We start from the raw sequence: 11,944 nt of genomic DNA on the forward strand, positions 1-11,944 counted from the left end.
CCCCCCCCCCCTTGTCTCTTCTCTTCTGTTTCTATTTCTATCCTTTTCTATAATTGCAAGTCAAACCAGAAAGGGTCTCTCAGCAAGGTTGGATTATGGGGGAAGGAGCCCAAGAGATCGCTCCCAAAATAGAGTCCAGAAACTTAGCTAACTCGATGATTGAAGTCTTGCTGGGTGAGAAGCGATGGGATGCCTTTGACCAGGGAATTGGGGTTTCAGTGTCCAAAGAAAGATCCTCAGGAAGCCCTCAGGACTGGATTCGAGCTGAGATGTTCTCCTCCCTCCCTCCCTCAGTCCTCCGCTGGAAGTTCCTCCTTCTCCCTCCTCCTCTGGAGAATTACTCGGAATTCTCTCTGGTCTCAACTGTCAGTAACTGTCCCCAACAGCCTTCTTCTGGCTCTTTTTGTCCCATCCCCCATCCTTACAATAGCAGCCCTCTTATGTGATGGCAAAGAAATAGAAATTGAATGGTTGCCCATTTATTGGATTGGTGTTGAACAAGTTGTGCCATTTAATTGTGACGGAATATTATTGTGCAGTAAGAAATGAAGGGTAGGTTAATTTTAAAAAATGGAAATACCTGCATTAAATGATGAAAAATAAAATGAGTGGAACCAGAACAAAGTTATATACAGCAACAGTAATATTTGAAGAATAACTGTAAATACCCAGAGAAAGAAGTGATAAATGGAAGGATGCATGGCATAGTTTTTCATGTATGTGAATATATATCACACACATATATTTGTCAAATGATACCTTCTTTAGTGTGGGGTGGGAGGGAAGAAGTGACACTCAGAACTTTAATGCAACCCCAAAAAAGATGGGGCTCAAGCCCAAACATCAAAAACACCCTGGGAACCCTTTTTTGGAATACTCCTAACAATCTTGCATTTAAATATCTTGTATATCTTCTCTTTTTATTTATTCTATGTAGACATATGCATGCATGCCATTATCCTCTTTGAATGTCAGTTTCTTGAAAGTAAGGATTGCATCATTTTGTCTCTATATCCTTAGGAACTAGCACGGTACATAGTTGGCACATTAATAATACAGTTGGTTAGTTGATTCACTGTCTTTAGCCCAAATCAGATATTTGGACATTTTACAGTTGATAAAAACAGATCCACACATGTGGCATATTGTTTTAAGTTTATAAGAGTCACCTACTCACGTCAATGGCCACAGTGGATGGAGCACTGGATTACAGAAACTGTAAGGATCTTGTTGTAAAAACATCTTGGTAAAATTTAAAAATAGTGATACGGATTAATGAAAAAAGAGTCTTTAGAAGGAAAAGGTTATCTGACAGAGAACTGTATTGTTCTTAATCTGATTCATTTAGTTATCCCCCTTTTTTACATATTAGACTTGGATAAAGTCATTTGGTTATTTTCTCTGAATATTGTTTTTTCCTCTCATTTTAATGTTTTCATTATAATGAAAGTTTGCTGGGATGAGGTGGGGTTATGTAAAGGATTTTCTGGGGAAATAGGCAATATGAAAACAAAAAGTAGCAATAAAAACAATAAAAAACTAACTCCCATATTGCCAGTAGACAGAAACTTCTCATGGTAATTGTCAATAAATTGCCACCTAGACTTCTGCCATGTAGTTTTAATGTATCTCTAAAGATATGTCAGAACTGAGTGCCCCCAGCTCACTAGTAAGGATTTCTTTAGAGAGACTGTTATTGATTTTTTCCCCTAAATTAAAAGTTTGTTTTCCAAAACATGAGGGTAAAGAGAAAGAGTTCTAGACTGATAAGTCAAAAAGAGCATAAACGATGTGCAATTGAAAAAAAAAAAACATTTCTCCAGCAGGGATGAGCACAGATTTCTTATCAAAGTCAGCATGAGGCACTTAGAGAAACAGCCACATTGCAATCTATGGATGTCTCTAAGTCCGCAACATCATGTGGGGGTTATCAGTGAAATGGGTTATGAAGAAAGCAGAATTTTGTTGTGTTTAATAAGGTCTTCATAGATTTACTCCTTTGGATCTATGTTTATCACAGAATACAGTCATTCATTCATCAAATGTTTATTTAGTGGGTATTATATTTAGTGAACAAAATACTACATTAGGTTTAGGATCAGTTGTAAATGTTAATAAAACAAAGTCTGTGTCCTCAAGAAACTTAAAACCTAGCAGATGAGAGAATATTAAGGTTAAACTTGAAGGATAGACCTGTTTTTCTTATTTTTTTCAGGGGATACTATTAAGATAATCATATGAAGGACCTATGAAACAGTGCTTGAATATGCAAAAGATGTGATTTAATCTACTTATAAAACTATATATTTTAAAGTTTTATTTTAAAAACATTTTATTTATTTTATTCCAGTAACAAGTCTACACATAATTTTTCCATGGTTACATGATTCATGTTGTCTCCCTCCCCTCATCCTTCTTCTCTCCAGTAGTTGACAAGCAATTCCACTGGGTTTACAAGTATTATCACTCAAAACCTATTTCCATATTGTTCATTTTTGTAATAGAGCAATCTTTTAAATCCAAAACTCTAAATCTTATACCCAAATAAACATGTGATAAATCATCTTTTTCTTCTGCTTTTCTACTCCCACAGTTCTTTTTCTCATTCTTTCTCATAAGTTCCTCAGAATTGTTCTGGATTATTGTATTGCTATTAGTAGCAAAGTCGATTACATTTGATCATCCCACAGTGTTTTAGTTACTATATGCAATGTTCTCCTACTTGTACTCATTTCACTCTGCATCAGTTCATTTAAGTCCTGCTAGTTATTATAGAAATCAACCATTTCATCATTTCTTATAGCACAATAATATTCCATCATTATAATTCTCCAATTAAGGGACATCTCCTCAGTCTCCAATTTTTTGCTACCACAAAGAGCCCAGCTATAAATATTTGTGTACAAATAGACCCATCCCTATTTTTTTATTCCTTTGGGATACAGAACTAAAAACTCCCATATTTTTAATCTCTCTCTATCCATTGCCTCCTTCCATGAGGTCTACAGATGTGCCCACATCTCCTCCATCCTTAGAACACCATCACTCAATCCTGCTGTCCACTAAAAACAGGGCTTTGCTGGAATTAGTTAGAACTAACTTGGAGACTTGATGGTTAAATTTTCAGTGTGAGCTGTATTTACACTTCATAAATCAACAAATGCTACAACCTAGAACTTGGTCATTTGCCTAGATTTAAGGAGGTGTTAATGGTGGAGATTAAACTTAATGCTATTTGGAGTCTGTTATTAAGCATTTACCAGGACACTCCTGACTCAAAATGGATCTTAGTTTGTTCCTCCCCTCCAAAGCCAATAAGAGCCAAGAAAAAAACCATCTACAAGCATTGCCTTCACTTTCTCACCTTCTCATTCCTCATTCTCTTGCAAACATACTTCCTGATAGACCAACAATATTTTCTTTAATGTCAAATTAATTATCAAATTTAAATGGTCTTTGTCCCTCTTGATATTCCTGACCATTCCCTCCTCCTTGATGTACTTTCCCTTGGTTCTAACAAAATTTTGCTCTCCTTATACTTTTCTTGCCTGTCTGATTGAATCTTCTAAATATTTCATAGATTATCATGCATATCATGTAATAACAATATTAATAAACATTATTATATTAGGCTTATTTTTTGCCAAGCATTTTGCTAAGAGCTCTTTACAATTAATATGTCATTTGATCCTCACAACAGTCCTAAGAAATTGGTACTAGGGTTTCCTCTGTTTTACAGATGAAGAAACTGAGACAAACAGAGGTTAAATGACTTGCTCAGGTCACCTCAATTGGTAAGCATCTGAGGGTGATTTTGAACTCAAATATCCTTGACTCCAGACCTGGGGTTCTATCCATGGAAACTGTTTAGCTCATTTCCTCTCTGAGCCCATACTTGGATAAACCCCAGGGTTCTGATGAGTCTCTCCTCTCTTCCCCTCTTTTTCTTGCTTCTCCTATCCCCTCTATTTTCTTCTTTCTTTTTTATTTCTCTCTCTCATTTGTAATGTTACTATTAAATTGATTAAAATGTTACTTTTTGACTCAAAAAATTATCACTGTGTATAATCCAAGGAAATCGAGAGGTAAGGAAATGTTTTATCATTTTTTGGTAGCAAAGAACTGGGGGAAAATATATGCTTAAAGGCTGTAGAATGGTTAAACAAAGTGTGTTGCATGAATGCAATGGTATATCATTATGCTCTATGAAAATGAACACACAATAAATACAGAGGCATGAGAAGGTTTTTATGAACTAATGCAAAGGTAAGCAAGAGGAACCAGGAAAAAATCTGAACAATGGCTACACCAGTTTGATGGAAAGCCACGACATGTTATGACTCAAGTTTTTCTATTAATGACTAAGCTTAGCCCGGAAGAAGAGATATGAGTGAGTACCTCTCTTTTCAGAGGAAGATGGCTGTGGATATGGAACAACCGCCTATATTATATGGTTTTACACAATTGTATTAATGCAATTTATATATTTATATAATATAACATATATTATATGACACATATGCATTTATATAATTTATATGATTGTAAGGTTTAACTAATGCAATGGTTAGTTTTGTTGAATTGCTTTTTCCTTCTTTTTAAAAATTTTATTTGATTAAAGGGATGGATATCTGGGTAGGCAAGGGAAGTGATTTACTGGAAAATAAAATAGAAAAACAAAAGATATCAACACGTTTTTTAAAATATCCTTAAATCTTTGTATATAAATGTCAGCTCTTAATATCAGAAATAAAAGAGTCAAGAGTAGTAAAATCCACAGTTCATATATTCACACTTAACTTCTTCCACAATAAAATCCTTCTCCTTAGTCTAGTATTGGAGGACCACCAGCATTCTGCTTCCTTTCTAGCCTTCTCTCCATAATATGTTAGCTCTAAAGGGAAGCTCAGAAATTATCCAGTGAAATTCTCTTATTTTATAGATGAGTCAACAAAGACTAAAAAAAGAGTAAGTGATTTGTCCGGAGTGACATAAATAATTAATGACTGAGCTACTAAACAGAAATAATTCCCTCATTCATCCTGGACTCCTCACTGTCTGTCCCTCCCCACTGGACATACATTGTATATTCTAAGTCCTGCAAATTTTTCTTACCTAGACATCTCTTTCTACTGTTTTACATTGGCCCAAGTCTTATTCATAGTGCAAGGAAAGAAATCCCTCCCCTCTTATGAGGCTTTCTAAGTTCACAGGATATTTCCTTTTCCTGATAACATGATATTAGTGTTTTTTATTATTATTGTTTTTTATTGTTACCTATTTGGCATTCATATTCTACTCATATTTTTCTATTATTGATTATCTCTTTAATTATTAACCTCTACATTCCCTATCCATTGCTGGGGATATTAAACTGAAAATTAATTCTGTTTCTGCTCTCATGGAGCTAAGATATAACTTAAGGGGATCAGACACCTACAAAAATAAGAATAGAATAACATGTGCTCAAAACATTTTCCATTGACCAATAAATCTGTACCAGTACCTACTGGGTGTAATGAACTCTTTTATTTTTATTTTATTCATTTTTTTAACCCTTAACTTCTGTGTATTGGCTCCTAGGTGAAAGAATGGTAAGAGTGGCAATGGGGGTCAAGTGACTTGCCCAGGGTCACACAGCTGGGAAGTGTCTGAGGCTGGATTTGAACCCAGTACCTCCCATCTCTAGGCCTGACTCTCAATCCACTGATGTAATGAACTTTTAACTAGTATAATGGATATGCCCTTCCAAAGAAGGAGCTGACAGACTCTAAACGAAGATGGAAGCATTCCATTCTTCATTTTATTTATTCCATGAAATTTCCTCTAGTATAAGTAATATATGTCTTCTTTCACTGAAAATATATATTGTATAATAAATATAAAACCTACATATTATGTGCTGTCTTGGGAAGGATGGAGAAAGAAAAACATGGATTGCAAGATGTCAGAAAATAATTATTAAAACTGTATCAGCAGTAGCAAGATAGCTCAGTGGATTAAGAGCTGGCCCAGAGACAGGAGGTCCTGAGTTCAAATCTGGATTCAGATACTTCCTAGCTGTGTCACCCTGGGCAAGTCACTTAACCTTCCCACCCCACCCAACTGCCTAGTTCCTACTGAGCTTTTGCCTTGGATCCAAGGCTTAGTACTGATTCTAAGTCAAAAGGTAAGGGTTAAAAATTATATTGGCATATAATCTAGAAAAAATTATACAAAATTAAACAAAAAGTGGATAGAATAAGTACTTGACTCAAGGAATTTTTGTCTACTATGAAAGATAAAATATGGCCACAGTTTACATGACACAAGATGTATTGCAAGGTAGAATGAGAAAGTAGTATTATGAGAATACAAAGTACTATCTATATTTATTCAGTAGAGAATGAATTTTTTTTCTGCCTAAGAAGATTTAGGGAAGCTTTTTGCAAAAAGTAGCAGTTGAGCTAGGTCTTAAATTTTTATTGATTTTACTCTGAACTTCCTGGGAGTAGGGCAGACTGGAAACAATAGTCTAAGGGCTGGCCACGGAGAGCCACAACTAAGAGGATTCACTGTGTTTGGTAGAACATTGATTAAGTTGGGCTATGTCTAGAGGACAATGACCAGAACGGTAAAACTACTCGAACCATATCCTATGAGAATCAGTTTGTTAAACTGGAATTGTAGAGCTAGGAAAGTAAAAAGCTTTTTTTGGAGGAAGAGTGTAGTAATAAAAAGAATACCCTGTTAAATAATACGAAATATTGTTATTTAGCTTTGTTTTATATATATATATTTATATACATATAATTGTTATATATGCATGACAATTATATTGTTATATATCATTATGTAGAATGATAATAGTATACAGGTAATATTTATATAACATTTTCATGTTTGAAAAAGAACCTTATATATTTTTCCTATTGGAACTTCACAACCACACTTCAAGGTATTTTTACAATTTTACAGATTTGGAAACCGAGGATCAGGGATGGAATGATTTGAGGGTCACAGAACTAGTAAGTAGCAGAGGTAGTGACATATAATCTCCAAGAGTAATGGCTGGCTATATTAAAGGTCTCAATTTTAAATTCCTCTCTTCTTCACTGACACTTTGAACATTTTTCTGCTCTAGTACCACAATGTAGTGCTAAAGTCTGAAAGATTTAAAAGGAATAAATAATCAAATGCTACTTACAGGAATTCCAGGTAATCCAGGTGGGCCTTGGGGACCAGGAGGACCATCTTTACCCTGAAAAAGACCAGAGACAAGGATGCACTATTTTCATTTTTTATGCACTTACCAGAGAAGAACTAGTTCAGATCATTAAGGTCATCGTCTGCTCTGGCAGAAGACTCTTTGGGAACAAATGTACACCAAGCTTTGGAAATGCATTTGATCCAGAGCATATGCTACTGCTGAAATTCCCACTGTCAGAGTGGACTAGTGCAATAGCCTTCTGGGTGGCCTCTCTGCCTCTAGTCTCTCCCTACTGCAATCCATTCTCAATTATCAAATCAATCTTCTAAAAATTCAGATTTGATCATGTCAGCATCCCATTCAGTAAGCTCCAGCGGCTTCCTGTCATCTGCAGGATCAAATATAAATTCTTCTTTTTGGCATTCAAAGCCCTTCACAACCTGAACTCTTCCTATCTTTAAAATCTTTTTATTCTTCATTCCCAACAATGTATCTGTGATCCATGATATGGGCTCCTTATTGTTGCTTGAATGAGACATTCCATTTTCATACTGAATATTTTCAATGGCTGTCCCCTGTGCATGGAATATTTTTTCTCCTTATCTCTACCTTCAGACTTCCTTCAAGTCTTCGCTAAAATGCCACTTTATAGAAGAAACCTTTCTTAGGCTGCTTGGCATGGGTGCCATCAATGGAATTGATGTCTGAATAAGGAATTGGACTAGATAACTTTCGAGGTCTCTCATTTCTGAAGGTCTATGATTCTATGTATGAAATTAGAACCTAGAGTTGGAAGGGTCTTACAGGTTGTCTAGAGCAGTGGCTCTTTTCCAGGGGTCCATGAATTGTCTTTTTAAAGATCTTTTGATATCTGTAGTTCCTTTGTGATCTTATGTATCTTGTTTTATTCATTTAAAACAGTTGGAGAAGTCCAAAGACATCACCAATTTGCCAGATGGGCCTGGGATTTAAAAGAAAGAGAGAAACTATGATCTACTCACTCATTTTATAGATAAAGGAACTGGGGACCAGAGAGATTCCATGATTTGTTATAGGTCACTCAGATATTAAGTAGAAGAGTCAACTTTCAGGATCCTCAACCAGGTCCCCTGACTAAAAATCCATTTTTGCTTCCCATTATACTATACTGAACTAAATAAAACAAAGACTGCTTTCTTGACCCTAGTCAGAAAGACAAATTAGAACTAGATTATAGCAGACTTTGAATGCCAAGATAAACGAATAAAGGTGTTTTATTTGACAGGAAAAGTGGTGCTTTCCACAGTTTCAGGGGGTAGATAAGGGATATCATCAGAATTATGTATTAAGATGTGGGACTGTTTATTGTATTTTGGGGGGAGGAAATGGAAGGGGGAGAAACCAGAGGCAGAGAGATCAGTTTCATGGGCTTTCTATTACTTCTGATGAAAAGGGATGTGGGATTAAGCTAGGGTAATGTCAGCAGAAGTGGACGGAGGCAATAGACAGGAAAGATATTATTGAAGCAGAATGGATAGAACTTAGTGATTCATTCAACATGATTGTTCTTCAGATGAGGGAATGCTCTGTAGTGGAAGGCTTACTGTCACTCCTGGGCTTCCTGGTGGGCCGGCAGGTCCTGAGGCACCAACTGTCCCCTAAGGGGTAAAAAAAAGAGACATAGAAAGAACACAAGAAGGAAGACTTCCTCCCAGAGCTGGAGGATATGCTTAATCCCAGTAGCTGTAAGAACAATCAAGTCTCCTGTTCATCTGTGGCATTGAACAGACATGACTCCATAAGTCACCCACACTCAGGTCCATGCCAGGACTATTGAAACACATCCATGCTTCCCTCTAGGACTTTCAGGCATGGGAAAAACAAAAACAAAAACAAAAACAAAAAAACAACAGGGAGTGCAGACGTGGGTTCAACTCCAGTAACAATGATGTGTAGGCAATCAGTAGAATTATAATAATGATATCAGCTTCCACTTAAGTCCTCCTTTGCTGTCCCTCGTGGTGTGGATGAGATGAGGGCTGGCAGTCCAACACAAGCTCAGCCAGGACTGTGAAGGCTCTGAATAGCACCTGGCAATGTGCCCATTACCTGAAGACCAGCCTGGCTCACTGAGGAGTTTCAGGACCAGGAGGCTGACAACCAGGTGATGGATTTCTTTTCCACAGAAACTCATTAAATCATTGATGGGGGAATGCAGAGAGTGAGACATGCATAGGTAGAGAAAAATGCCTACGAGGATAAAATTACAAATCCTTAAAGCTCTAAACTAGTAGATAGGATTATAGGATCATAAGGGAAATCCAGAGGCCTTCTATTTTACAATTCCTCTTCTCTTACAGATGAGGAAACTGAGGCCCAGGAATGTGAAATAATTTGCTCTGGGTGACCTGCATAGTAAATTATCAAAGGTGAATTTTAATCCAGGTCTTCTGCTTTCAAAAACAGTGTTTTTGTTATTCCCCACCCCCCCTCCACTGTTCCACTCACTTGACAGTTTACCAAGCACTTTGACATATATTATCTCATATAATGCTCACAACGCTAGAGCTCAATAGTGCTAGTGCTTCTACACCCATTTTATGGATGAAGAAATTAGGGTCTATATATGCGAAATAATATGTACTTCATAAAAGTAAGTGATGACTCAAGACCATAAAGGCAGTCAGCCTCTCAACAGCTCTCCCTAAAAATTGTCAGCTGCTTGGCTCTTGAATATTCAACAGACACTAAAGAACTTGGTTTTCATTTCCAGAGAACAAATAGCATTGAAGAAAACTTCCATCTATCTGGCAAGGCCCCCAAGAACAAAGGAGTGGAGCAGCCAAGGTAGCATGGAATGAGAGACAAAGAAAAATCCTCCAGGCATGAGTCAGGTTTGCTCAAGGATGCTGGGTCTTTAACTGGAAGGAGGAGGCACTGGCCTGAAGAGTAGGACACAATGATTGGTTTGTCAAATTTAGAGCTTCCAGAGACCTTAATCAGATTTACTTTTCTCAGAGCCAACTGTCAGAGGCTCTCACAACCTATCTTTTATAGGATAAACTAATGCCTTTAGACTTGAGGCTGGGTGTGAGGGGGAGAGGGATACTAAGAGAAGTAAGCTTCAAGGGGGCTGCAGAGTGGCTCAGTGGATTGAGAGCCAGGTCCAGAGGGGGACATCCTGGATTCAAATCTGGCCTCAGACACTTCCTAGCCAGGTGACCCTGGGCAAGTCACTAAACCCCCATTGCCTAGCCCTTACTACTCTTCTGCCTTGGAACTAAAATACAGTATTGATTCTAAGTCAGAAGGTAAGGGTTTAAGAAAAAAAGGAAATAAGCTTCAAGGGAGCTGTGGCAATTAGTCATTCTGATATGGTTGATTGTGTTTTGGGAAACTGAGGGTTGATGAAGGAAATCACAACTCTGTATGCAAACTCCTTGAGGGCAGGGATTATTTCATCCCTGTATTTGTACTCCCAGAATCTAGCAAAATCCTTTGCATATAGTAAGTAATTAATAGAAATGCCTGCTTAATTTGTAATCCAGACTTCTAGTTTGGGAATGAATTTTAAGAAACAAGTGCCTAGTTCAGCCTCTTTATTTTGAATATGGGGAAATTGAGGCTGAGCAAAGAGGACAAGATTTGTCCATGGTTACATGGCTGGTGAGTGGCACAACTTGGGTTTTCCCCTAGTCCAAGTCCAGCACCAACTTCAAAAGGTCATTCTGTTTTAAGTAATTTTCTTATCTTATGTAAAATACAACCTGCACAGTGTCCAATGGGTGGACAGTCAAAGAATGAGCAATGGAATCAGAGAATGTCCAATTGCATCTTTATTCCATCAGTGACTTGTGATAGAAACCTGAATAAATCCTTTACCACACTGTGCCTGGCATATAGTAAGTGCTTAATAAACACCCAGTCCATCATGTGCAAAAGTATAGTTGAAAGAGCTTTGCAGAGTAAAAAAAAAAAAGAAGTGATGTTGTACCTTTGTGGCTTACCAGCTGATACTATGTAAAAGCTATAATTCACTTTGAGTGATATAATCTCTCCAAGGTTCAGTTTCTTCATCTATAAAATGGACAATTTAATCTATGATCTGACTTATCTACCTGATATATATATAATATAAATTAGATATAATATAATATATAATATAACTATGATATATAATAAATTATATAATAAAATTAAAAGATCAAGTATTTTTATATACCATAAATATGTGAGATATAATTGTTTTCTTTTTATTATTAGAATTATATTAGTTATTCTAGTAATAGCAGGTTGAAAGCCAGGCCCAAAGATTGGAGCTTCTGAATTCAAATATAGCCTCAAATACTTCCTAGCTGTGTGACCTTGGGTAAGTCACTTAATCACCATTGCCTACTGTATAATTGTCATAGGGATTGTATAATTACCATAAAAACAAAAAAAATCTTTTGAGAAAGAAACATTTCAGGGAAGAGAGCTCAATAACTCTTTGAATCTAGAAGAGGAATTGTTTAAAGAAAGCTCCATGAGGATGTCTAAAGAAACCTCCACAGTATCAGAATATCCAGTAGAAACTTTGGAGTATAACTGATTGAACTTTGGGGGGTTGAAAACAAGTATTTTGAATATAAACTTGTATGCCACAGGGGATTGCCCCCAATTGACTTATTGTTAATGTGCCTAGAAAACATTGGTTTTCTCTCAATCTCTCTCTCTCTCTCTCTCTCTCTCTCTCTCTCTCTCTCTCTCTCTCTCTCTCTCTCTCTCTCTCTCTCT

The 11,944-nt window shown here is 36.7% G+C and overlaps 1 protein-coding gene across 1 annotated transcript in view; it reads right to left on the minus strand.

Moving 5' to 3' along the window:
• The window catches only part of COL22A1 (collagen type XXII alpha 1 chain), a 506,948-nt gene that overhangs the window by 44,733 nt on the left and 450,271 nt on the right, over positions 1-11,944 (minus strand). Inside the window, exons 46-47 of the mRNA XM_044684460.1 lie at positions 8,773-8,826; positions 7,187-7,240 (exon numbers count right to left, since the gene is read on the minus strand). Of these exons, the coding sequence (XP_044540395.1) occupies positions 7,187-7,240; positions 8,773-8,826 (108 nt within the window). The remainder of the gene's footprint in view (positions 1-7,186; positions 7,241-8,772; positions 8,827-11,944) is intronic.

This window comes from Gracilinanus agilis, chromosome 1 (genome assembly GCF_016433145.1).
Source record: "Gracilinanus agilis isolate LMUSP501 chromosome 1, AgileGrace, whole genome shotgun sequence".
Lineage (NCBI taxonomy): Eukaryota > Metazoa > Chordata > Mammalia > Didelphimorphia > Didelphidae > Gracilinanus > Gracilinanus agilis.